Here is a 27,983-nt window from a genome sequence, read left to right on the forward strand (position 1 = left end):
CAGAGACTGCACCGCGGCCGCCAGGAGGCAGTCTGTCAGGTTGTTTATTCCCACTCGACATAACCCAGAACACAGGAGCAACTCTGTACACCTCTAGAAACTCATAGCTAGCTCCAAAACAATAGAAATGTTAAACTACAAAAGATGAGCTGTATTCAGCAAATACAAAGAGTAACATGAGGCTGTGTCAAACGCGGATCAAACTATTTACAGCGCCTGGGCGTGGGCTCAGATCTCGCCGGCCTCCTTCTCCTCCGACCTCCGCGATGCGGCCTTCCCATTGGCACTCTCAAGCCTCCAGTCGGTGGCCCCCCGCTCACTCCGCCCGCGCTCCCAGGACTCCTCCCTTGAAGTCCGCTCTCGGGAGAACCTGGAAAAAGGAAACCAGAGGCTCATCGAAGGCTGGCCCTCCCTCTTGGGTGCTCCCCAGGCACTGACACCGCGGACCCTCCCTGCAAGGGAAGGGAAGACCCACACAGCTGGGAGGGCCCAGCAGGCACTGCACAGGGAAGGCCAGGCAGCCAACACAGAGTGGCATTTTCAGAGCATTCTAGTAAGATGAACAGCTTTCACTAAAATGTAAACAGTGCAAAGGAAAATACAGCAAGAATCATCCATTATGTAAAAACACAATGGAGAAAAAGTATTACCAAGGTGAATGGTGGTCGTCTCTGAATATGATCATTAGCAGTGCTGTTTTTTTAACCACCACAACCGAGGTGCGCAGCCTATCAGGGCTGTGTGTACCAGACTGGCAGTGCACGTGCAGCCCGAGCGTGGCCTCGCCTACATGTGACACCGCCGCAGCTCGCAGCTGTCCAGCCCTGAAGCCACCTGCTGCCCTCAGCAGGCGGACACCCGGAGCCCTGGGCCCTGTCAGGACCCTCGAGGCCTCAGCGCCCCGTCCCTGGGTGACAGGCCCCGAGCCCTGGCGCACAGAGCAGGGCTCACTGCTGCTGCAGACACTGAAGGAGCAGAGTAGTTACTTGTATTTCGAGCTCCGGTCCCTGGATGCCCGGCGATGGCCGCGGCTGTGGCTCCGGGAGCGGCTTCGGTGGCGCCGGTGTCTGTCTCGGGACCGGGAGCGGGACGACTTCCGCCGCTCTCTGGAAGTCGACCTCGACCGCCTCCGACGGCGGTCCCGGGAGCGCGACCTGCAACAGAGGCTGTGCTGACGCCTTACTGCTGTCTCTCCTCTCGCCTCCCAAACCTGTAACCCAGGTTCACAACCCTCCCCCCAGTGGCACCCTGGTCACGAATAAATGGCCAGACCCTCCCCACCGATGCTTCCTGTAACATGCCAGGAAATCTCTGATCATCCCTCTCACCGACAGTGGATGCCCACCCCGTGTTGCACTGCGCCCCAACCAATCCCAACCAGGACTCTCCTTCTAACCCATGCTCTGTGCCCTCCGTGACCAGCCCTGACCCCAGACAACAAATGCCAAGTTATAAAGGTTAAATATTAACAAAAAAGCATGTGGAAAAGGACACCTTACTGAGAAAGGATCAATGGAAAACCTACCTCCTGCGATCTCTTGTTCTTGATCCAGACCTAAAATGGAAAAAAAGATGAGCAATTCCCCCAAAACAGCCCAATTCCTTACGAGGGGAGGTGCTTCACGTCCACATGGTGAAGAGGGTCAACTTCCCACAGGACCTGCTATGAGGCCCGCCCCAGGCCCCCAACCTGTTGGAGGGAGAAGGAAGAGACAAGCATGCAGGGGTCCAGGCTGCACTCAGCTGAACCAGTGGTTCTGCAAACTTCACAGTGGACACCAATCCAGCTACACAGACAGTCACGGTACAGGGCTGGGCAGGATACCCAAGCTCCAAACCCAGGCTCACTTTCCTGGGAGTGCTGCAGGAGCTCCTGGGAAACAGTACACAACCAGCAATGTAAGAAATGCACCTGAGGGACCTTCCCTGGTGGTCCAGTGGTTGAGAATCCACCCTGCAATGCAAGGGACATGAGTTCAATCCCTGGTCAGGGAACCAAGATCCCACATGCCATGGGGAAACTAAGATCACATGCCACAACTACTGAGTCTACACACTCTGGAGCCCGTGTGCCCTAAGGAAAGATTCCACATGGTAAGAGAAAGACCCTAAGTGCCTAAATTGAGATCCGATGCAGCCAAATAATATTAAAAAAAAAAAAAAAGAAAAGAAAAGAAATACACTTGACAACAAGAATGCAGGTCTCATATCCTGTTCTAAGCAGCAATTTTCAACCTGTGAAGGAGGAAGTGACAAAATATGCTGCTCACACACCATGTGGCTAGAGAATGATTTGCTAAAAACTTCCAGGAAAGTAACTTCCTTAACACCTACCAGTATTTATATATTAAATTCCTCTCTCCCAGGAATTCTAAGGAACTTTATATATACTCAAATACATACAAGGATGATCGCACTAGCACTCATACAAAAACACTTTTATAATAAGTCACCAAAAATTAAAATTAAAAAGCAAAGTTAACAAAAGCAAAAGTCAACAAGTGGGAACTACATCAGACTAAAAAGCTTCTGCACAATGAAGGTAACCATCAGCAAAATGAAAAAGCAACTGAATGGGAGAAAATATCTACAAATCAAGTAACTGACAAGAGGCAAATATCCAAAATATGAAAAGAACTCACATGACTCTACATGGAAGGAAAAAAAGATTCAAAAATGGGCAGAGGACCTGAACAAATGTTTTGCCAAAGAAGACAGACAAAGGCCAACAGGCACAGGAAAAACTGCTCCACAACATTACTCATCAGGGAAATACAAACCAAACCACGATGCGCTATCACCTCACACCTGTCGGGAGTGCTATGGCCAAATGACAAGGAACAGGTGCTGGTGAGGATGTAGAGAAAAGAACGGACTGCTGGTGGGAATGTAAACTGGTGCAGCCCTTATGAAAAACAGGATAGAGGTGTCTCAAAAAATCAAAATGGAACTATAATATGATCCAGCAATTCCAATTCCGGATATTCACTTGATGGAAATTAAATCACTATTTTGAAGATACTTACAACTCCGTGGTCACTGCAGCATTGTTTACAATAGCTCAGACACAGGAAAATCTAAGTGTCCATAGATAGATGGACTGATTAAGATGATGCAGTTGTATATATACAGTGGGATGTTATTCAGTCACAAAACAAGAAGGAATTCTGCCATTTGCAACAACACAGATGGACCCTGAGAGCACTATGTTAAGTAAAATAAGTCAGACAGAAAAAGATAAATGCTATATTGAGTTCAGTTATATGTGGAATAGAAAAGAACCAAACTTACAGATACAGAGAACAGACTGGTGGTTGCTAGAGGTAGGAAAACGAGGGTGGGCAAAGGCGGGAGAATAGAAAGACAGGTGATGACAACATCACAGAATGGCGCTGTGTAGCCTCAAGAGCACGCCAGCTGCGGGAGGGCCCAAGTACCTGTGCACAAAGCCCACCCCACGATGGCGGTTGCCTGTGTGGAAAGACCCTCGCATCTGTGCTTAATATTTTTATACTGAGTCTCTTTATAATCAACATGTTACATAATTAAAATAATGAAAAACAAAAAAGTTAACAAGTTATTCACTAAGGAATCCCTCCAGGAGTCTGTGTGCCCAATACAGAGCCTGGCTACTCTGGGCTCCAGACACTGCCCTGAACTCTAACCAGACCCACCACCCCCACCTGGCTGCTCTCAGGCATTCTAGCCCTAACACAGCCAGAACCACCTCTCCCAAGACTCCGCTCCCAGGCTCCCCTCCCCTGTCACTGTCAGCGGCCACTCCAGGCCAGCTCCACTCCTGCTCTGCACCACCACAGCATCCGCTAGCAGACGCTATTAGCTCTGCCCCTAGAGCACACAGCTCGTCCCTGCCCCCTCCTGGGCCTGGACCCTCCCAGCCACTCACGTTCTCCTTGCTCCCACCTGACCACCCCCAGCCCTCGGCCCACGTGAGCCCGTCCCTGGTGGATCCTGCCATAGGGCTTGCTCTGGGCGGGAATCTTTCTGCTTCTTTTCATGGCCACCAGGTACCTGGCAGACCTCAAGTGTCACAAGTAACAGCAAGGCTGCCAGGTATATGGGGTGTCCTCGGGATGGGCATGTCCTCGGGATTGGTGGGGTGTCCTCAGAATGGGGGGGGTGTCCTCGGGATAGGGAGGGTGTTCTCGGGATAGGCGGGGTGTCCTTGGGACAGGTGGGGTGTTCTCAGAATGGGGGGTATCCTCGGGATAAGTGGGATGTTCTCGGGATGGGGTGTGTGCTCGGGATGCGGGTGTCCTCGGGATAGGCGAGGTGCCCTCGGGCTCACCTCCTGCTCAGCCGCTCCTCCCGCTCTCTCTCCTCTCGCCTCCTCAGCCGATCCTGATTTCTCTTTTCCTGCTTCTCAGCCACGGTTTTCTAAATAAAATGGAAAACTGGGAAGATGAGAGAGGCACATACACAGTAGGGTGTGAACACTGCTAAACAAAGCGCCTTTACATGACCTCAGCACTGGCGATTTAAGAATCTAAGGGAAATTCAGGGAACAGGAACACAATTTTTATTAATAAAACCTCTTATTAAACAACAGAAAATACATGGAATAAAAACTGTTTTATAAATTCAGTGACAAACTACTAATTCTAACAGGTGCTGTACTTCTAAGCTACACAAAGTTTATCATATGACTTCAAATCAATCAAGAAAGTTAAGGTTTTTACCCAAAGGAGACCCCACAAACTTTATGTGAAGGAGAACACGTGTATTTGATCAAGCACATCTTGCTGCGGGGAGCCAAGCTACCCAGTCTTGTTGCCGCCTGTCCTGGGGATGGGTTGTGGTGGACACGGAGGGCGGGAGGGGGATAGGAGGTGGCCTGGAGACCCCGCCACTGGAGCACCCCAAAACCCACTTGGAGCCTTTCACGCCATCTCATGCTGCTGAGAATGCCTCCTCACCTCCCCCCAGGGAGGGGGAGCTATCCAGAGCCACGAGACAAGGTCCAAGAGGGCGTGCAGCATGACCTAAAATCTCAGTGCCGACAAGAGCTAGGCCCCCAGGAAGAAAGGGCACGGCTGGGGGTGCGTGTGCGTGTGCGTGTGCGTGTGTCTGTGTGTGTGTGTGTGTCCTCGAAGCATCTGGGCCAAGCTCTCCTGTGTGGCTCCTCCAGCTCTGCCCTCTGACGTCATATATCCAACACTGGGGGCAGGTCACAAGGATGCTGTCTCAGCACCTCAGCCTCCACAAACATTCCGTCCAAGAACCAGCCTAGGGGCTAGCATCAGCTCCTTCCCAAACCCTCCTAATCCCTGAAACATCAGGTCCCCCACGGGGAAGTCCTCACTCTTCCCAGCCTCCCTCTAGGTGCAGGCATGCACACCGCCGGGACCACTGAGTGAAGCCCTCTCTGAACTGGGCACAGAGCTCCCACCCTCCTCATGGTTAAGAGGTACACTTCCAAGTAACCTTTTCTGCTGATACTGTAATAGTTATTTACTGGAATCTGTAACTTGGCTGTTTTATTCTATCAACTATATACTGCTCACAACCACAATGACAAAAGTACGATTTTTAGATCCGTGAATACTTAAGGTCTAAAGATTTCATGGAAAGAAGTTTCAATGTATGCTGATGTTTAAAAAAAAAAAAAAAAGGCTTTCAGGTATAAGAAACATTAGGGCAAAATTCTGGGATGTTATGGAATGGAATGATAATTTAAAGGAAAACAGGAATATAAGGAGTAGATTTTTTATGAAGATGGTTAACTGCCACCAAATTGTTATTTATACTATATTAGCTACACAGAAAATATGTTTACATTTTATACCATAAACCTATACCCTCCAGGGACCCTCCCTGGGCGTTAAGGGTGGCACCCACTGTCCCTTCCTGGGGCCACATATGGCCTGAGGCCTTGACTGTCAAGGTGGCCCACGTATCTGTCCTTCCAGATTTCGGGCTTCTGGAGGAAAGGCCTGCTTATTTCCCAGCATCCTAGTATACAGCTAGGCAGGCTGAATCAGTCTGAAAACAATTCAGCTTATCCCAAAGTTGCTTAACTTTCCTTCTCAGCATTCCACATCCATGACATCAAATGCTGTAGTCTAACCCAGGAAAACAAGAAGCCCCGAGGAAGGGACAGAGGCATCCAGCCGTGGGGCAGGGCCACCAGAAGAAGCCCCGTCACCTTCTCATGCTTCTAGCCTGACCACAGGTCCACCTTCGCCCAAGGAGAAAAACCACAGGCTACTGTCTCTCACCTCCAAAGAGAAGTGTTTTCAGAGGGGTGCAGGTTCTCTGTACCTGGGATGAATTCTGCCATTGTTCTCTGTAAAGAATGGGTAGTAGACTAAACAAACATCCCAGGCCCTGCTGGATTCTGAGATCTCAGGGAACACAGTGATGACACCTGAGTAAGCTCACTGTAAAGCTAAAGTATAAAACCAAGGCCTGATACCTCCACCAACAAAAAAAGAACACAAGGTTTGCTACAAGCAGAGAGACAGGAAGACAATTACGACTTCGCAGGCTTCTTCAGAAACACAGCACATTAACATACCCTTAACTGATCGAGCTTCTCACGAATCTGAATGAATCCCAAGTGTAACTTGCCCCCGAAGTGGTCTGCAAGACGACGGTCATTGTCATGGAGGCCAAGGTAAGCCGAACAGACCTCACAGACACGAAGCTTCTGTTGCTGAAAACTGGACGCAGGCATGGAATTTCTGTATTCTTCCTGGAGAGCGGGAAGAGAATGATCCAAGTGAGGTTAACTCAAATGCCACTGTCCACTCAACCCCTAAAATGGAAGTACATGAAGGGAGGTGACTTTTATTTTTAGCTGCCCAGCTTGTGGGACTTTAATTCACGGACTAGAGACTGAACCCCAGGCCCTAGCAGTGAAGTGCCAAGTACTAACCATTGAACCACCAGGAAATTCCCTAAAGATGATTTCAAAATACATAAACCTGAATCATTTACAAAGCTTCAGATACTTGTAATTAAATTGTAATCCAATTTAAACTGTTTAATTATTTAAGAAATGAACTAAAAGTCATGATTTCAAAGCAGTGAGGGATATTCAGAACACTGAGACACACGGGAGACTCTGTGCTAACGGCCAGTGGGGAAAGGGAGTCCCTGTGATAGTGGAGAGCTCTGTGAAGACCAGACTACAGGCTCCTCACAGCGCCCCTAATCACACCAGACAGACTGGCAAAACACAGAGCATTCACAGAGTCTGTCCCGGTATCCAGGAATGCCCAATGCAGCCCTGAAACCTAAAATCTGGAAGGAGAAACACACCAGACATCTCTTCAAATGAGGAATTGTGCCTAAGGGAACAGAACAAAGCGCGCACACATACCCCCTGCCCCCGCCCAGTAGCCAGTGGGGTCCAGTCTCATCACAGGGAGCCACTCTGCCTCAAAGGAAAACACACGAATACAAAAGAAAATGACCCAGGACACACTGATGGCTGCCTGTGCTCAAATTAACACACTCCTTCAAAATCTAGGTTGAGGGATGCATTTCAACATTTGTCCTTGAAGAGAAGACAATGTAATAATCTTCCATTAATTCACACATTCAAAACATTCCCTAAGAAATGCAGGTTAAAATAAGACATCATGTCACTCATTAAACTGACGGAGACACAGAATACCAGGCCCTCGCATACCCTGACACTGGCGCCCATGCAGCACGGTTACTGTGGGGGGCGGCCTGTCTGTAAAGGTGGGGTTACCAGAAACACCCCACACATGAGTACACTGCTGGACACACAGAACTGGCCGTGAGATGAGAAACCATCAGTGACCTGGAAAACCACCCATGGACAAACAGCCATGCGCCCGTAAAATGCAGTCCTGCAGCAGTGAACAAACTGAACCCATCCGCCTACAGCAGCCTGGAGAGCGCTGCCTGGCGATGCAAGTGGGAGGACCTGAAGCACCAATGCGGGACGCCTACACACCTGCCCAGGAACACACATGGTTTATGAGCCCAGGTGTGCAACGAACGCACACCAACCCCTCTGGGGCCAGAGGGGAAACACCGTGAGCTCAGATTTCCATTAGAGTGCTGCTTCTTTCCTAAAGAGTCAAACAGCTTAACGAGAAACACTAAACGTGGTGGGTGAGTTATCTGAGATAATATTCTACACCTTTCAGTAGTTTTGAAATTATGAATGCCATCCTCTAATATCCTTCAAAATAAATTCTACGCTGAGTGAAAAAAAAGTCAATCCCTGAGGGTTACATACTGTGTGAATCCATTATGCAATGTTCTTAAAATAAGCAAATGCTGAGAACGGAGGGCAGACTGGTATGGCAGCAGACAGGACCTACAGGTGTTGAGGGGTCACTCAGCAGCTGTTCTGGGGTGGGATGCTGTGTTACAGTTTAAGACAAAACCACTGCGGCAAACTGGGTAAAAAGCACACAGTGCCCCTCCATCTCCACCTCTTAGGACACCAAACAGCCTTGTCTGCCACTAAGGGCAGGTCAGACACCACCCAGACCAGCACAACGGAGGCTTGCCCCCTCCAAGCCACCCTGTCTTGTCTGTTAAGTTTTAAATAAGGGGGGCACTCAGGTGATGAGGAAAGGGACAGTGGCCGGAGCAAGGCACCTGGGGTCCCCGTGTGTATCGACTCCTGCTGCCCTTGGGGCGGTCTGCAGACATCCAAGTGGTGAACCCCACATCTACATTATTTCAAATCTCAGATCCACCTCACAGGTTTCTGGTGTCTGCTCTGCTCCTCAATGCAGGAAGGCTTGGCCTCAGGTTTCACTAAAAGGCTTCAGAGCTCCTTCCTTCCTGACCCTCTGACCTTTCTGCTGGGTACTGTCAGCAACCCAGGGAGCCTGACTCCATATACTCAAATTTTCCCTTTAAATACACAGAGGTGTGGATCGTATATAAGGATTCTGATGCAGGACCTGGGACTCCACATGCACATGTCACTGCCTCAATGGGCACTCGGCAGGACTCACGTGTTCAGCTGTCATCACTGAGCTCCACTTCGTCTCAGGTGCCACCAAGAGCCAGGGGACCAGCAACAATCAAAACCGGCCCCGCACTGGCACGCTGCCCACTCCGCCATCGCGTCTCCATCTCCTGAGTCTCAGTTAACGGCCTTCAGGGTCACCCTGCCCTACCTGGACACGCCCTGCACCCCAAGTCACTCTTACACTGAGACCCCATTTCTTTGGAGAGCCCATCTTCATCAGAGTGAATCTTAGCCAGTGCTCACATGCATTCTGCCTGGCCCACAGGAGGAGTAAAGGTACACTCCCATCCCTCTATCCCTGACTCCAACCTTCCCACCATTCTCGAAGTCGATCCAGGCCACTTCCACTCCAGTGGCGAGGATCTGAGAAGCAGAAAACCCAACAGAGGAAACAGTTCAGACAGTCCTGGACTCAGCTTCTGCACCACACAGCAGAGTCCTGGCCTGGCCACCCAAGGACACCACCTGGGTGGTGTCCATAACCTGCACGGGTCTCTCTCCCGAGGGCACAGCACCACTAACAACCCGAGGCCTCTCTTCACAGCAACTGCAAAGCCAGTCAGGCCCCATCACATCAGCTGAACACCTTGCACGCCAGGCCCTTCCAGGAAGCAGACGGACAGAGACCGGAGGTGCTCACTAACACGGACAAGCTAGGCTCAGGATGCACTCTACACACAGGAGTGATGCTCAGAGCTCAAAGTGCCCAGTCTGAGGCCTCAGGGGTCAAGCGAGCAGCGAAGACACAAACCCCAGGGTGCGCTGACTTGAAATTGTACCATCCTGACATGATCACCCTATTTCCAACTCCTCCCCAATATTCAAGAAAATGGAAGCATGGCTTCGTTTTAGTCCAATGGTCAGCTCTCTGAAGTTACTATGTTTCTTCCCTCTTTAAAACATTTTCCTCACCAACCTCAGCTTCTTTTTTCTTTGCACGGACTTTCTCCACTTCCATGAGAATCTTCTGTGATTCATCCACATTTCCTTCAGCTCCCAGCTGCTCAGCTTTAGCAAGAAGCTTTCCTATTTCTTCATTCAACTCATGTACTTTTTCTGCCTGGAGAGAAAGAGACAGCCACGTAAGAAGACATCTAAAAACAAAAGACGAGAGCTGGGACGGAGGCTGAAAGGGTGGTGGTGTGTGTGTGTAGTTATGACTGATTTGTGCTATTTTATGGCAAAAACCAACACAACATTGTAAAGCAATTATCCTCCAATTAAAAAAATAAAAACAAAAGATTTTTTAATGCAAAGATTGTTTCTCTTGTTGCATTTCTGCTGTTTCACAACGAATACACCAACAGCTGGAAACTTCACTGATGACGTGAATTCTAACAGTTACGACGCTCATACTGCCACCACTGAGACGGACCGTTAAGTGTCAGACCATAACTCATAAGGCCCCTGCACTGCATCCTAGCAGAGGCAACACCCCTGACACACGCCTGTCACTCCCACGGCTGTAAGGCCCGTCCTGTGGGGCAGCTTCAGGCCGTCACTCTATATACCTTACAGTACAGCTCAGTCGCCAGGTGAGGGTAACAAAATGTGTGAGCCTAAACACATACATTCCTTACCCTTTAAGCAAAATGACTAATTACTGGGAGTTTCTTTTAGAAATAAACGCATCACTGGGCTAGTTAAAAACTGTCTATCTCCTAAGAAATCTTTTTATAAAACTGAAAGGAGAAAAAAACACTGAAGAGAACTCCACTGAAGAGGGGCAAGGCCTTCTCAATGATGTACATGCCAATTTCACCAGGTCTACTTATTCCTCCCTGACACAGACACACCAGAATTTAACCATTTCCCTGCTAACTTATCCCATTTCCTGTTATGCGGAGGGATGTTAATAAAGGAACTTTACGACATATGCACCATGCAGTGACGGGCTACGAGCCTGGTGACGGCTTCCCTCCTCACCTCGAACAGCCAGGGCAGTGGACACCCACTGTCCACCCCGAAATGCACACTAGGCACTGACAGGTCCCAGCCCCGCTTCTATACCGACGACCTGAGGTGGAGGCCTCCCTACCCGCATACCTTCGCAGAAACTTCTGCACTGATCTCCTCCTGCGTCTCTGCCAGCCGTTTCTTGGCAAGTTCCGTTCTCCGATCACACTCAGCGATGAAGGACTCCAAGTGATCCATCGCCTAGCTCAGGAGAGGCAGAGAGGGCTCCGGTCAGTGACATGCCTGCAACCTCAGAGCTCACGTGTTCGATAGGAAATGCAATCCTGGGTTGGTTTTTTTTTTAATTTTTAATTTTTTAATTTTTATTAGTTGGAGACTAATTACTTCACAACATTTCAGTGGGTTTTGTCATACATTGACATGAATCAGCCCCTGGATTGGTTCTTAAGGCCTCTCGGTTCAGTGGGAAGATCTGAAGCTACACTACTGCTAACATGTCCACAATCACATTCAATCAAGGGGCTTTGTTAAACCAAACGACCATTCACAAGTATGGTCTTCATCTGATTTATCTCCAAATGTGTCAAAGAACCCCCATCCCTCAACAATTTCAAGAAATTCTAAAGGAAGCTGAAACACCTGGCCTGACTAACTGTTCTGAGGGACAGGAGAGGCTAGGCCGTGTTATGATATCAGAGGCCCTCCACTGGTGAGGCGTGGGGTGCAGATGTACTCACTGGTCTTTGTGAGCCACGTAAATATTATTCCCTCATGTTCTGAGGGTAGAGTTCCCCCTTCCACCTCAAAACAAAACAATAGAACAAATGTTACTTGAGCGGTGAACACGTTCAGTTGTGGCCTACCATCTAAAGCAGTGGGAAAACTGTTTACTACTTACCCAAAGAGGTAAAGGAAAAGACACTCTGAAAAGAGTTGGTGGAAAACAATAAAATACTAATCAGTAAGTGGTCATATATGCTAAGCAGTTAACTTGCTGCGACTAGTCAGGCCCCAACATAACTTCAGATACACATACAAACAGAACATCCCTTTTTCAACTGCCAGACTAGGACCAGTGCTGGGCAGCAGGCCCCACGCTCCTGATGCAGGGGTGTGTTACACAGACAGCAAGTGATGTCGGCAGCAGTGACGGGATTAGACAGGGCGAGCAGAGCGAGGAAAGCGAGGAAAGCTCTGGGTGCAAATGGTAATAAGGCAGATGAAAGTCAGGTCAAGGGACCAAGAAGTGATGGCCTATGTCCCCGCCTCCAGATGTGGTCTGAAGAGAGCCCCCAGCAGGGATCAGCCTGACAGTGGGGTCCCCGTTTTTCAAAGCAAAGCACACTTGGGCATTGGTCAAGACAGGGAAGAGGCTCTCTGACAGCGCTACACCTGCAATCCACCAAGGCAAACTCCCCAACTCCACACTCCTGGAGCTGAAGACCTCCTTCCTGTTATTGGTCCTCAAATATTCTCGATGAACATTTCACTATGCTCAAATCAAACCATTAGGAAAGCCAGTGACTGGCATTTGTTGGCACGCATGCACTGCATTTCCTGGAAGGATGTAGAGCTGACCAGCTCTGCTGACAAGGTGGGGACTTGACAGGATCAAAGTGCAAGTCAGGCACCACCCATGCTCACAGGGACAAGGGCTCCTGAAGACCAGTCCGAGAGGCCCCAGGGCCACCCGCGCACAGGTGCTGAGACCTGGGTAGAGAGTTCCTCTACTGCCTCCCCAGAGAGCAACCTCACACCCGACACGGAACCAGGACTCCGCTCATCAGGGCTCAAGTGGGCAATTCTGCCAGTGCCTTTACCAAGCAAAGAACCACTGCACCTTATGCAGAATATAAACTGGCTATGGACTCAGACATCTGATCAGCTAATAACTAAATGGTAAACTTCACAGCACAGAACAGGCAGAATGCAGAGACAACTCAACTGAATGTTCCTTAAAAGATGGCTCTGTTCTGCTGCCCCTCCTTCTCTTCAATGTGCTTCTCAATTTCATTTTGGTTCCTAAATCAAAGGGCAGGTTTACATTATGAAAATAAAATTTAGAAAGAAGGTATTCAAACCTACAAATTAAGTGCTACTAACAACCTACCAGTTACTGGGAAGTCATGCACCTCTCCTCTGTCATGCAGGGCTGTGTGATGAAGCACATACTGCGCGGGGGGCTGAGCGCACAGGGCTGCACAGGTCTCACTCCTGCTGAGGCCGCCCCTCGCCCCCAAGACGTGAGGTGCTCTCCCTGACCCTCCGGCCCTGCAGCACCAGCGAGCCTGAGGAGCCCGTGCTGCCAGCACAACAGTCAGTGCAAACACGTGCCTCAGGACAGCCACCAAGGCTCTCCAGGCACCAACTCCCAGATGGAGGAAAGGAAGCACAGGCTCCACAGTCCCGAGGAACAGAGCCAGGAGGCAAGGACCCCTGCGATCTGACTCCACAGGCCCTACACTTGGCCCTCACAGCTGAGGCAGTACTCACCAGCCCAGTACACAGAAACTAGAAAAGGGCAAAGTACCTCGCCCAGGGGCACAGGGACTCTAACCCCGGACCTAAGAGCACGTGTGACTGCCACACTACACATGTGTAAGACAGAGAGCAGTGGTCCCACTAGGTGAGATGGTGTGTTGCTCTAGAAACCTGTTACATCTCAAAGGAAATCAACGTGGGGGAAAGGTGAACTGTGTTTTCACTGATTAGAGAAAAATCTTTACATTTTCCACATGTGAACAGTGAAGAAAGATGCTGCCCTGTGGCCTTTCTGCACAGTAAGTCAATGTGAATTAACGGCGCTCTGTGTGTCCACGTCCAAGTTGAGATACTTGAGATGCATTTACACAGATGACCTACTCCCTCTCCTAAGGAACTCCTGGTGCAACTCTCTCAAGAAACTAAGGCCAGGTCCTGGGGTGGTCAGGCTGAGGCTGTGCTGGACTAGAAAGAGACAATGGTGAGGTCCTTTCTCCTAGGTAACCCAAGTTTTGGGTGGAGGTGCCAGCCACCAGCTCCAGTTGAGGGTCTAGGCAGGGTATACCTACACAAAGAAACACCTTTATGACAACCTTGTCAGGCCCACAAAGAAATACCTGCTTAGACCTCTCTGAATGGCAAAAACTGGAAGTTTGGTAACTTGCTCTGTTAGTGAAGACGTGAAAATGGGAACTCCCAGGCGCCGCTGGGGGCAGCACTCACCCTCTTGAGAGCATGGTGGCACTAGCCGCCAAAATGACAAAGCACAGCCTTTCTGGGGGGACAGTCCCGCCTCTAGGGATCCTTCCCAGACACACTCAGGATGTGCTGATGTGTCCTACAGCACCATGACCATCAACAGGCGGCTGGTCCTACAAAACAGACACCCATCCTCTGGAATACTGTGTCACCACAGAAAGGGTGGAGTTAACTACACAGGGAATAATCTGAGATATATGCTGAAAATTAAATCAAGATGAGGGAAGAGCAGGCAGACAGAGCATGTGTCCGGGAGACTGCTACTTGTGTTTTAAGAAAAGTGAGAAAAAAAAAAAAAGAAAAGTGAGATACACACCCCTCAGGTTCCACATAATCTCCAAAGGGAAGAGAAGAAACTCAACACCTGGCTACTTCTGGGGCCAATCACGGGGCTGAAGAGCAGAGCAGAAGACAGGCTTCACAACACACCTTTCACATCTCAAACTCTGAACCATGTGAACACCTTACGTGTTTTACAATTAGTGACAAGCAGCAACCCTAGTGACGTAACTGATCTAAGCAATAATCCTCACTGCTGCTGGACACACACGGCCCCAGGCTGATGGGGGCCTGAGCAACAGCAGCTAGGCTGCCCGCGCTGCTCCAGTCCACTGACGTCGCACCGCCGAGGTGACGCGCTAGCCGCTGCCCAGCTCCACCTCTGCGCTACTCTGTCAAACGAGAACCTGATTCTGACCATCCTGCATCCAGATCTAACTCCCAGCTTACAGGAAATTTCAAATATAAGGGAAAACACGTTAAAAAGACTGCATCATAAGGATACAATCAGCAAAATCCAGGATATGAGAAACATTAATTTCTTCCAACAGATGTAAAAAGACTTACGAAGCATCCTAGCGTGTAGATCTTATTTTGGTATCTCAAACAAAAGACTGAAAAAAAAAATCCTTTTTGAGACAATCTGGGAAATTTGAAGACTGTTAGATAAGGTTAAGAAATTATCCTTTAAATAATAAATATTTTAAATAAAATTATCTTCTAGATATATTTGCAGTACTTACAGATGAAATTCCATCTCTAGGAACTACTGTAAAATAATCCAGCATGGAAAAACAAAATAATCAAGTCTTCACATCAACAATCACTGAAAACTGGGAGACGAAACCCAGAGATGGTCACTATATTATTCTGCTTACATTTGCATGTTTAAATTTTTTCTCAACACATTTAAAAAAACATGTTAATAAGATACAAACTACTATGTATAAAATATACAAATAAGGTCCTACTGTACAGCACTGGAAAATATATTTAGTATCTTGTGATATACTATACTGGAAAAGAGTCTGAAAAAGAATGTATAGGTACGAAAAACTGAATCACTTGGCTGTACGCCAGACACTAACGCCAACACTATAAATCAACTGTACTTCAATTAAAAAAGAAAAACACGGTAATAAGTACACTCTGTCCCAACCAACTATAATACCAGATTTTTGTATGCAGAGTAAAAAGAACTTCACAAGTCAATGGCAACACTGAAATATCTACAGATGACAGGATGTGTGAAGTCTGAGATTTGTGAGAAGTCAGTTGGCCATGAGCTGATCATTCCTGAGGATGAGTGACGGGTACACGGAGATCCATTAAGCCGTTACACCTCCTGCTGTCTGAGATCCTCCAAGGTAAAACATAACAAAGCAACTGGCCATCCAAGGTCGGCCCGCAGCACTTGAACAGCAAGCTGTTGCTCCTTTTCCACCTTGAAGCTGTGGTAGGGGATTGCCTCCAGGGAGTGGGGGGGCACAGGGAAGGAGGCTTTCCGGGTTTTCCGTGACAGTCTGGGGAATTCTGATTTGGCCACACTTCCAGTGAGGGCACACGGTGAGTTCCAATACACACACACTTACCCCTTTCTTGCTCAGGACTTCCTAAGGAATTTTAAGTCACTGAACATTCAAGTCTCACAAACATTAGTTTCAAGGGCACAGTCTACCATTTGAGTACCTCATCATCTGTTCATTCATCATGAAAGTGTTTTTTGTTGCATCCAATTTTTCAACTTTATAGACGATGCTATGACAACACTACTTTGTGTACCACTGTTTGCCTGTGTTTTCAACCACAGCTGACCCTTGAACAACGGGTGGGGGGGGGGAGGGCGGGGGGGCGGGGGGAGGCATTAGCAATGGATCCTGTAGCTGTGCAGTATGCATTTACTGAAAAAAATCTCTAAGTGTACCCTCACAGTTCAAGCCTGTGTTGTTTAAGGGTCCACTGTACTTAAGACAGAGAATTTACAGAAGTAAGTTATAAAGCAGAAGTACCTTTAAATTTTCATTTCTGCACACTATATTAGCAATTCAATTGGACCTAATGATTTCACATGACTTTTTTAAAAAGCATAATTCTTTCTTCCTAAGAAATAATCAAATGAGCTTGGTAAATACCTTTTGAAACTGTATTAAAACACATATACAAGTACACAATTTTTACTCCATCTGGGACAGTTTTTAAAGCTTTTTCATTTCTTACATCAGTGCACACATTTTCTATGATCTATACCTGTGCAGCATTTCACTATTTAAAACAACTATATCCATCCCACAGCAAGTATATTATTTGCATTTTTTCACCGTTCACTAATTCAGAACAATGCAATAAACACCTTAAGTCTTCTCATACACAAGCAAATACTCTAGGACCATGTCTTACAAACTGCTTAGAGGAGATTAAAAGTTTATAAATATTTTAAAATTGTATATAAGAGCTGATGAGCTCTTATGAAAGATTTTTATACTGAAAGTCAAATGTCACCTAAGCTGAGCAACTAATTCAGAAATAAAACAGACTGGAACTTCCCTGGTGATCCAGGGGCTGAGACACCACACTCCCAGTGTAGGGGCCCAGGTTTGATCCCTGGTTGGGGAGCTAGATCCCGCATGCCGCAACTAAAAGCTCCTGTTTGTTTGCCATGACTAAAGATGCCGCGTGCTGCAACCAAGGCCCAGCGTAGTGAAATAAACTTTAAAAAAAAAAAGAAAAGAAATAAAACAGACTAATAATGATGTTGCTTTCTATAAAAGCATAATTTTCTTTTAAATTAATGCATCCACTTATTAATAAATCCACTAAAAACTCAAGTTCTAGAAGTTTTTCTGACAGAATAGATGAAACGCATCTAACATGCAAAAGCTTTCATGCTGGTGTGACTATAATAATCTATTCTAAAACGCTGTCTCTAATACAACCTGAATAAAGCTCCTAAACACCCCTGACTGATCCACTCAACAAAATAACTCTCCCAGGGTCATGTGACGATGCTCCCATGACTTCTGGCAAATAGCACCAATCTTACTATACTTTCAGAGACTCTGGAGATAAACCTTAGGCCCACCTCACAGATTTACTGTCAACAGTGAAGAGATTCTACCAAAACACTTGGTAAGATGCAGATATATAAGTCACTAATAAAAATAATGGATTAGTGACGGTTCACAATTTGTGAAAACAAAACCTGTGTCCGTCTTCTAGTAGTGATGACTACACTGTACTCCCTCCAGAAACCAACTTCAACACAATACAGGAGCTGCTGCTTCCACGCCTGGGAACTGAACCATCCACACGGCCACGTGGCAGGCTTGGAGCCTCACACCAACAGCAGCTCCTCCGGAGGCAGCAACAGGTCAGAGAGATCAAGAGTCAGCTCACTGACCCCATCTGGCCAAAGCGCTTCTGAGGTGTTCTGATTTATCAAGATTGCAATTCGAAAAGAAACATCACAACCAGCTTTTGCTATATACGTGTGCTCATCCTGAAGAGCCTATCTTCGAAAGATACAAGTGACCTCTGGAGAGGCACTGGATAGGAGTCACGTGGAAAGGGCAGACTTTTCACCTGGAATCTCTAACAGTTGTCTTACCTATCAAGAAGATTGAAAAAGTTATTCCATCAAGTTCTTGTAGCAAACCTGTATTCTGGAAAAGGACTTTATTTTTTCCTTCTAAGTTTATTCTGCATAACTAAGGAAATAAAAATTATTTTAGCCTGGTATTTCAAAGCCAGGCCACATTTAATGTATTAAAGTAACCCATGCACATCCAAACACTACTAATATGTATTAAAAAGTCAAGGCAGGATAAATTTTATGGCTTGTGAATTTTACCTTTAAGTCATTATTTTTAAATATAATGGCATATTTTTAAAAATCATAGCAAATAATAAATAGAAATAATAATAAACAAATAAAAATAGTAAATAAACAAAAAGTTATGGCAAAATCTTCCTAACACCCAGAGCTCCACAAAGCACCACTCACTGTATGAAAGGGCAATAACTAATGTTAAGTAGTCCTCATTAATAAACAGTCCCATTATGTCCTCTTTTCACTTTAAAAAAAAGTTGCAATGAACACCTTTTCTGTGGACTCAGTAACACATACCATTAAGATACAGTCCCAGCAGCAGGATCCGGGAACAAGTGTATACATGCATTTAACATGCTGACAGCTACTCGCTGACTGCCCTCCAACAAGCAAAGCTGCTCCAAGTCACCCCCCACTCATCAGAACAGGAAGACCTCCTCTGGAGGTTCAGCAGTAGCTAGCAAACACTTCAACATGAACCATCTATAAGGTAAAATATGACTTTTTCTAAGACAGAGAATATACCTATTATTTAATATATGTATTATATTTTGGCTGCAGCTTGTGGGATCTTAGTTTCCAGACCTAGGATTGAACTGGAACACTTGGCAGTGAGAGGAGGAAGTCCTAACCACTGGACCATCAGGGAATTCCCTCAAATATGATTTTTAAGGAGCTGGAGGGAGGGGTGGTCACCTTTTAAACTGGAAAAGGTATTCCTCTAAATGGTAAATTTTCACAGTACAAAAACGTCTCTTGACCTACTCTAGCCCTCCAACTAAGACAAAAGTGTTCAAAGTCTCGTGGTTTCTTCTAAAATTCCTCTGTAAATCTAAGCACGTCAACAACAGTAAACACCCTTTCTTTTTAAAACTCACACTATGGAAGTCATCATATCACACCAGTTTTCCCACTTTATCTCGGACATAATTTCACTACCTCAACCCTCTTTCCACACAGTTGCACATCATCCCACTGTAGAGAGCAATGACCTGACCAAGCCCTCACTGATGGAGTCTGCAGGCTGCAATGCTGCAGGACTATCCTGAGGCAAATTTACATGCTCATAAGCGAGCGCCATTAGATACACTCTCAGAGCTAGCACTGCTACCACGTGCTTTCCCATCCTCGGGGGCTCAGTCATTCAAGAGGTGTATCAGAATTACTTAACTCTCCAACTCCTCAGCCTGAGTGAGGGTGAATACCCGTCACAGGATTGATGCCCACTAAAAATGTCCTTTATCCTCTGACCGTTTTCTATTCAGCTCTTGCTACAGTCCTTTTCAGTCATGATGAGCTTTATCATGAAAGGTACCTGCCCTTCATATGCTGCAGATGTTGTGTCTCAGCTTAATTCTTATTTACATATGGGAATTCTTGATATGCTAGTATTTTAAGTTTTTATACAGAAAAAAATGTATCCATCTTTACCTTACAGCTTCTTAGGCTTTATAACATATCAAGATGGCAAAACAAAATTCTCTTTTGGGGGATCCAACCCGGTTTTTTGCCAACTGGGTAATCCACAGTTTCTAATATTGTTCATTAAAAAAACTCATCTTCTCCACAGTGGCTGAACACATGCCCCGCATAAAAATACTAAACTACTGTATGTTTCAGTCTTTCTGTATTCTCAATTTCTTCTATTACCCTGTTTTTAAATACTGAATTCATCAGGTCATTTAAAAAGCACAGGGACATTCTAATTCAGCAGAAATCCTAAGATCTGTGATACAAAAAGCTACATAACTAAAAGTGAAAATTTAACCAGTACATCTCTGTTCCTGTGTTTCTGAAACCTGGTATCCCAAGAAGATTCAACACTGATGCACTTGAAAAAGAAATGGCAATTTTAACCACTTTTTAAGATTACTGATTTAAGTAGAATTTACTCCAGCTACAATACATCCTCTAAAATGTCCACTGGGAGCAAAAAAAAACACACCTTTCCTTGATTTTCCTTTCCCGACTTCCTCCCATCAAGCTCAGTGCCTTCACTGAGTGCTTTCCTTCACTCAGGAACCTGAATGGCATCAAACCCCTCACTGACTTCTGCTTACTCTAGGAATGGAGGACTCAGAAAAAGGAAAAAAACTAAAACGGAGTGGCTCTATCGGGAATCCCTATGGTCCAGTGGTTAGGACTTCACGCCTCCACTGCAGGAGTCCTGGTTCAATCCCTGGAAGATGATCTAAAATCCCACAAGCTGCACAGCATAGCCTAAAATAAATTAACAAAATAAAGTGACCAAATCATGCATTCCCAATGCAGACAGGAATGAAAACTGGTCTTAAAGAGTGAAGAAAATCTTAAGATAGTACAATGGTTTGTGACCTGTAAAGGATCACAGTACATAAACTGATATGCTGGGTATCTGTGTTATCAGAATTTCATGGAGGGGACAACCAACAACAACAAAAAAATTCATGGAAGGGAGATGGATGAATTAGGGGAAAGGGTCTAAAAAAGGCTCCTTTGGGAGGGAAAAATGACAAAAGTTATGAAATACTCGTTTATAACGACTAAATTGCAAAAGATTTCATGGCCTGATAATACCAAGTGTTGGTAAGGGTATGTTCACTGTTATTAAATGGGTAAACTGATACAGTTTATCAAAAATTAGGGAGGAAAAAGAAAAAGAACTATCTTGCAAGAATAAACATGTGCAGCTCCTATGAGCAAGCAATTCTTCTCTTAAAAATATACCCTAGGTTAACTGTTGTACATGTGCACCAAGATATTCAAGAACATTTATAACGCTATTCATGATAAAAAAGACAAAAACAAAAAACCCACTAGAATCAACCCAAATGTCTATGAATATAGAATGGATAGTTCAGGGAACAGTCAAGCAGCAATGAAAACAAACCATACCCAAAAAAGTATGTAAAGGCACATAGCACTGAAGGAAAAATAAAGTTACTAAGATTACCTACACTATAAATCCATTTCTGTAAGTTCAAAAGCAAGAATAGACATAATGTCCAAGAAATCATAAAATATATAATAAGAAACACTTTAAAGAAAACAATACAGTACAAAATGTAGAAGAGTTGGGATGGTAGACAGACACAGAACTGTCCTGGCCACATCCTAGCTCCCAGCCAGAGAGTGGAGGAACAACATCTGTTTTATAATTTTGTGTCATAACTTACACACATTACATTATTCTTGTTAGTGCAGTATTTGGCTCTTCACAGTAGGGAACAATTAACATCAAATAAAACTTACATCCAACTCAAAAAAGAGGTCCCTTTCTTTACTTGCAATCTCATAATCTGCTCGGAGGGCCAAGTCGTGGATTTTGGTACATTCTCCTAAGTCCATGCGCTGTGAAAGAGAAACAAAAATTTACACACAAACATCTAACCATTTGTAGGAAGCACATGACCTGGTGGTAACTGTCATCAAAATCAACAATGCTTTTTTGAATGCTGCCTATGATAAGAAAATTAAGAAACAACGGGGGCCAAGAAGTCTTATTTTCCTTTTTCCACCATGATTACATGACACTCAAAAAATATGCACTTCAGTGTACCTATGGAACCAGAGATTACTAGACTATTTTTCATTACTTAGCATTCACCATTATTATTATTTCATGAGTGACATAAGAAATGTCTATTTAGTAAAGAGCAGCATGGGGGAAGGGGTGGCAAGAAGGCCAGGAAATAAGAGTATCACTGACAGCAACAAGTTTCCATGCATTCCTTCTTATAATCCTGACCACTAAAGCCTAAATCACAGAGACAAAAAGAGGAAAGAACAGACAGAAATCAGGTTTTGGGGAGCTACCACAGAACCTAACACCTAACGTTAAGTAGCTCTTTGCATATCAAAGGAAATAAAGCACAACCAGCTGACTCAGAGCCAACAACTCCATTCTAACCTGGTAAAGGACTCTGGACACACACCTGGGGACACAGACTGGACCACTCACTCGCCCCACTTGAAAGACAAAAGGCTCTTTCACCAAAACAAATTATTTGTGTTACCAGTAAGACCAGCCTAATGTGCTACTGCACATCGTGAGCACAGACAGAATAATTAGACAACAGTGTGCATTTCTTCTTACCTAAGTCCTAAGTAAAGGACCCTGTACACCCTGTACCCTCCACTCCTGTCTGTGGTCATCTCAACAGCAACAGGGACGTTTGGATGCTGAGGGTCAGGTTAACAAGTCAGAAAGTGCCAACTGACAAACCCCAACAGCCCAGTGAGGAGATGCCTCAGGAGCCCAAGCTGCTGGACACAAGCACAACTATCTAACAAGGGAACAACGAGCAGCAGAGTCCAGAAATCCTTCAGCTCAAACTACAAGTGTGTTCAAAACGAGGTTAGCAAAAGACTCCATGGATTACAAAATCCTTAACATTCTAGGACAGTTTCCAGCTCTTTGGCCCTAATCTCAGAAGGTGCAGCCATCCTTATGACAAAATGTCCTACAGCATCACCAAGTGACAGAGCCAAGGGTGGAGTTCATATTCATTTTGACCAAATGGTAAATGCAAAAGCTGTTTTCCTTCATTACGCTTACTATGAGGTCACGTGCAGCTTCTGTATGTTGGTTACATGGGGAATCCAGAGGTAAGGAAACACAAGTTCTAAAAGCTAAAGCTGCAACTAGAATTGCTATCATTGTAAAGCTGGCAAATTCTGCTTCATTCACTCTTTTAAATACCCAACATAATCCTTAAAAAATACACAGCTTCTGAACTAAGCTCATAGACAACTACTGAGCCGTTGTTCTACAGCCTGAGAGCTGCAACTACTGAAGCCCATGCTCCACAAGAGAAGCCACTGCAATGAAAAGACACTGAATGAGAAGACCGCTTGCTACAACTAGAGAGAATCCCATGAAGCAACGAAGAACCAGCACAGCCAAAAATAATAAATGAATAAATGTATTTTTAAAAACATATATTTTATGTATATATACAGCTTCTGGATTTCCCTAGTGGTTCAGTCGTTAACATTCCATACTTTCAAAGCAAGGGGTGCAGGTTTGAGCTCTATTTGAGGAACTATGATCCCACATGCTGCATAGCCAAAAAAATCACACAAAGGTAACTAAGTGCTACAGCTGAAAAACGAGAGGCAGCTCTTAGAAATTCTTTAAATCCTAACGAACATTCTGTTGCTCAAAGAAAAACTACTTCCAGATGAAGCAAGCAACAAAACCACTAAGTACTAAAAATCTTAAGTGCAAATCAACTTCCATTCTAAAAATTTCAACTGTCAAGAAAGTTTCAATATTAGGGAACCACACACGGAGCAAAACTGACCAATACCTTCCTTCAGATGGGAGCGCTCAAGCGGCCACTGCCAAAACAGGTGAAAGACATGCCTGGGACTCCATGTGCCTCTGAAGATCGCTCTGCAACTCTGCCAAGGAGGTAGAAGTACTAGCCAACTCCTCTGGCAGCCAAACACCCAACAGAGCTGAAATACCTCACTAGTTTACTTCTTCCAAAATACTGCAAGGGGCTGTCAAATACAGCATGCCAGACCTTCTATCTTCTTTTTTAATCGCACAAACATCTGTGTTCTCTACCCTCCAGAGGTCTCACACAGCAGACAGGGAAGAGCAATAAAGGCTCTTTAGAGAACCTTCAGAAAACCAAAGTTCTTCCACAGAGACAGGTCACACTGCCTTCCCTCCAGCTATCCCTCTGGTCTTACTATCAATATACCATTTTCCCATTCCATTCCTCTGCTGCCTCACCCTTACTGACAGGAGAGAGCCTGGAGCAGCCCTTAGCATGCTGAGGGTTCTAACCACTGTCCTGTGGCTTATACTCAGTCCATCTCCATGGAGCACAGCAGATTCTACCCCCGCCACCCAGGAGCCCACAGCCATGAGGCTCCATCTTTACACTCGCCACCCAAATTCCCAGCCCTCATCTCAACTGACCTCAGCACCCCCAACACATTCACTGCACCTTTGCATGAAAACAGGTCTCCTGGGCTCTCTTCTCGGTTTGAGCTGCCTATCCAATGGGGACGGCAGTGACACTGCTCAGTCCCTGGCCTCTCATCAAAGCCCCACAGTCTCTGCCTCCTCCCCCTGACCCACACCAACCCAGATGCACTCCTGCTTCCCTTGGCTCCATCAGCCACCTGGAGCGCTATTCCCGCAAAGGTGCACATGAGTGTCTTCTCTGCACTGAGGTCTCTGCTCCCTATCCTGAGAGGCCTTTCCATATTGCCCTATCCAAAACAGTCCAAAACCTACTTCAATATTTACTGTCTGTCCTGTTTCTCCATTAGATAAGAGTAAACATTTTTTGTACCACATCCCCAGTGCCTGGCAGAGTACTTGTACAGTAAATACTTGGCAAATTAACCTATACCTAATACAATAAACATTTGTAGGAAATGCCCTCCCTCATCAGCATTCCAGAAAAATACAGCTGAAATGTTTCACTCTGGTGCATGTCCCTCTACTTCCTCTGACTTCTTCCACTAAGACCTACCAACAACTGCAGGTTAGGACACCACCTACTCCAGGCTAGGAGCACACTCCTGGCTGCCTGCTATGACCAGTGGAAGGCAGCAGTCTACAGTGATGGCACCCCCATGATCCAGAACACTCAGCAGTCATAGCCAGTCAACTGTAAGCAAGACCTCAGCTAACAGAGGCGTGAGGCTCTGTAGCCGTTTCCTATTTGCTGTCAGAAGGGCAAGCCTGAGAAGACATAATACACCAGCCCAGTGTTTCAGAAACTCCTCCCCAAAATGGGAATGACAAAAGCACCAATTAATCCTAAAAAAAGCGTTCCCCAGCACATGCATATTGAACCCTTAAAACGAGGAGACATTTTTACATTACATGAGGGGGTTGTGACATCTTAAAATGGTGATGGTGTTTATGAACTCATTTTCTGTAAGTGGCTGAATCATGGTAGATAATCTGACATTCTTTAGTCTTCTTAAATACTAAATAACTTTGAATAAATGTTCATTCTGCAAAACTAGCATTTATCTGTTTGGTTCATATGAAATGAACTTGAAATTGTAGAGTTCTATACTTATCAGATCATGTACTGACTTCCTGAAAGGGTGGTGTAACACAAAACTGCAGATTAACATTAGTCCAGATTTTTCAAAAACTTACAAATCTGGGAAAACCATACCCTGTTACCAGATCAAAAAACTAGTATGTGTTTAACCTGAAAACAAACCAACCCGTAATCTTACAGAGCTACAGGCTAACCTGAGTACTCTTTTTGCTAAAGCCAAAGGAGATTAGTAATATTTAACTTGTGAATACCTCAGTATAAATAACTCTCTCAAAACCTGAAAACCTCACAAACAGAACTTTATAGAAGTGAAATAACATTATATAAAATTTCACCAAACTAACAGAAGCTATCACTTGAAGGACAGTAGGTAATTTCCGCTTAGTAAAAGAAAACACAATTCAACCTGAAAATCCCCACTGCCTGCAGAGCACCCATGTCTGAGTATCCTAGGACATCCCTCCAGATGCACCTACCGTCCCAGCCAGAATGTCGTGGGGGCAGCAGTCCAGAAGGTGACTCTTGCAGACACGGTCATCTGTAAACTTGACCCTCTGTCTGGTTTCGTCTCCTGAAATTCATGTGTGGTTTTAAATAAGACAATATTATCACATTAAGCACAAAAGCATATCTGGTACAATTCACCTGGATGATTTGCAGACTACCAAATACTCTGAAAAGCTGACCTAGACGTCTTTTTTTAACAACTGGAACAAAATACAGATGATTTTTGATGCTACATATATCATGAAGAATGACGCTTAATGAGATCTGACTCCGTCATTGTGCCAAAGAGATCAAGGAGTCAGAAGTAAAATGTTGAGCACCAAAAGGCCATTAGCCCCACACATACATGTGGGCCATGAGATACCAAAACCCATGCTAATCAGAGGGCCATGAATCACCACGTGTGACTTAAAAGCTGGTAGTTTCCAACAAAAGCTACTTACTAATCATTTTGCTATACACAAATGTATAGGCAATATTTTGCCCGAAATTTTATGAAGAAAGCTTTCCCTATTACTGACTGATAAATAACCTAGACTTAGTCTACCTATCCCCCTTTAACCCCCACCCTTAAAAAAAAAAGAGTTGGCACCTGGGAGTCACTTTTAACAAGACAATACCAAGGAAAAAAGCAAAAAAGGAACTAGGTTAGTCAATACACACTGTGAGTTCCAACACATACTGTACCCATCTGCATTCTTCAAGACCTCAGCTGCAGAATTTTATGCCCGCTGTTGAAAAGTTTTAAAGGAAAAGTTTTCTTGCCCAACCTGCAGTAAGGAAGTCAGGGGAATGATACATAAAAGTAAAGGCAAAGTGGAATGTGACAGATTTTAAAGCTAATCTGTGTATATGACACAGAGCTGTGTAAAACTAAAGGAGGAATATATTTCAGGATTTGCAAGCATCCAGGATTAATGTAGTGTCTTTTTATTGAAAATGTTTTCTTTCTAAACTACACTTTTAAAGTTACTTGTGAAAAAAAGCAAACACTTTTTTGTTATAACAGCTTAAAAATTGGTTGTGACTCACGGCTCGATGAACATGAGGCTTTTCTGCAACTCCCTTGCAGATTGATGTAGGCAGGCAAAGATACACTGAACCTTTATAAATAAAATAGAGGGGCCACAATTGTTCAGTTTGTATGAAATAAAAATATGGGAAGCAATTCAAAAGCAACTCAATATACAAAGAAAGCTAAAAAGCACTTATTCACCTACGAAATAAAGTGCAATGAATCTGCACAGCCCTGCGAATGTGCCAGTGTGAACTTACAACTTCATTACTTCGGTAGAAAAGAAAACACAAACCACAGCAGGTACATAGTTTGCAAAGATGCAACCGCTTTCTCCTGAGACAACCATCATGATATTGCGTTCCTCCCTACAGTACAACCTACCTAACGACTGCCAAGCGCAGGCTAAACAGAAGCTCTCCAGTGTGGCTGGGGAAAGGGGGGGCTGGAAAAGCACGCGGCAGGAACCCACGTTAGAAAAGCTCAATTTACGGCTCCCCTTACAATGGTACAGAACAACAACGGCAGGGTTTCCAGGCCCATCCGGCTCCCTCGGGTGGAGGAGCTCCGCCAGCCCGCTGCCAGCGACCTGTGCCCAAGCTGGCTGCAGCCCTTCGCCGACTCCCTGTTCGAGGAGAGGCGAGGGCCGCGGGAGGGCGGAGAAATCGCAGCAAGGTCAACGGGGAGGGGGCTGGCGCCCCACCGACAGCACGGGCTCCGAGGGAGGAGCCCGCCGGGGACCCACGCCGACAGGGAAGGCTCAGACAAAGGCCCGGCGCCCGCGGTCGGCGCGCGGGGGAGGGGAGGGCGCCCGCGCAGGCGCAGACGGTCGCGGCCCCCGCCTCAGGCCGCCCGGCGGCCTCGCTTCGCTCCCGCCCCAGCCCTCGCCTGGCCGGCCGCCCCGACTCACCGTCCCGGGCCGTGCCCATGAGCTGGTCCAGCAGGGCCCGCATCTGCGCCTGGGCGGACATGGTGGCCGGCGGGAGCGGCAGGGGTGGCCGCGACGGCTTCTCTTAAGTGGCGGCAACGGCGGCGGCGGCGGCGGCGGCGGCGACTGCGACGACGAAAGCTGGTCCTGTCGGTCTCCAGCCCGCTCGGCTCCTTCTCGACGCGGGGAACGCCGGGAGGAAGTGCGTCGACGCCGGCGCGTGGCCTGCTGGGAAATGTGGTCTGAAGGCGGGCCTGACG

At 46.0% G+C, this 27,983-nt stretch overlaps 1 protein-coding gene across 2 annotated transcripts; it reads right to left on the reverse strand.

Annotated features, from left to right (window-relative positions):
- Positions 1-26: 26 nt before the first annotated feature.
- On the reverse strand, positions 27-27,912 carry LUC7L (LUC7 like). 2 transcript variants are annotated; one of them, XM_061152397.1, is made up of 11 exons: positions 27,706-27,912; positions 26,813-26,883; positions 25,750-25,844; positions 21,483-21,581; positions 11,036-11,146; positions 9,906-10,049; positions 6,539-6,715; positions 4,310-4,398; positions 1,526-1,555; positions 987-1,154; positions 27-370 (listed from the first exon to the last, which is right to left on the reverse strand). In XM_061152397.1, exons 4-11 carry the CDS (start codon positions 21,576-21,578, stop codon positions 229-231), a joined length of 957 nt encoding a protein of 318 aa, XP_061008380.1. In that variant the 5' UTR covers positions 21,579-21,581; positions 25,750-25,844; positions 26,813-26,883; positions 27,706-27,912; the 3' UTR covers positions 27-228. The 2 variants fall into 2 exon arrangements, with proteins under 2 accessions (XP_061008380.1, XP_061008379.1); XM_061152396.1 differs by lacking the exon at positions 26,813-26,883 and having other exon boundaries at positions 27,706-27,907.
- Positions 27,913-27,983: the final 71 nt, after the last annotated feature.

The sequence above is a fragment of the Dama dama genome, chromosome 10 (assembly GCF_033118175.1).
Source record: "Dama dama isolate Ldn47 chromosome 10, ASM3311817v1, whole genome shotgun sequence".
NCBI lineage: Eukaryota > Metazoa > Chordata > Mammalia > Artiodactyla > Cervidae > Dama > Dama dama.

Excerpts from the sequence above, each read along its gene's own strand:
- LUC7L (XM_061152396.1), bottom strand. The coding sequence starts at position 27,766 with ATGTCCGCCCAGGCGCAGATGCGGGCCCTGCTGGACCAGCTCATGGGC. Across the intron at positions 1,556-4,309 it reads GAGGAGCGGCTGAGCAGGAG|GTCTGGATCAAGAACAAGAG; the intron begins GTGAGCCCGAGG and ends TTTCCATTTTAG. Across the intron at positions 371-986 it reads GACCGGAGCTCGAAATACAA|GTTCTCCCGAGAGCGGACTT; the intron begins GTAACTACTCTG and ends TCCTTTTTCCAG.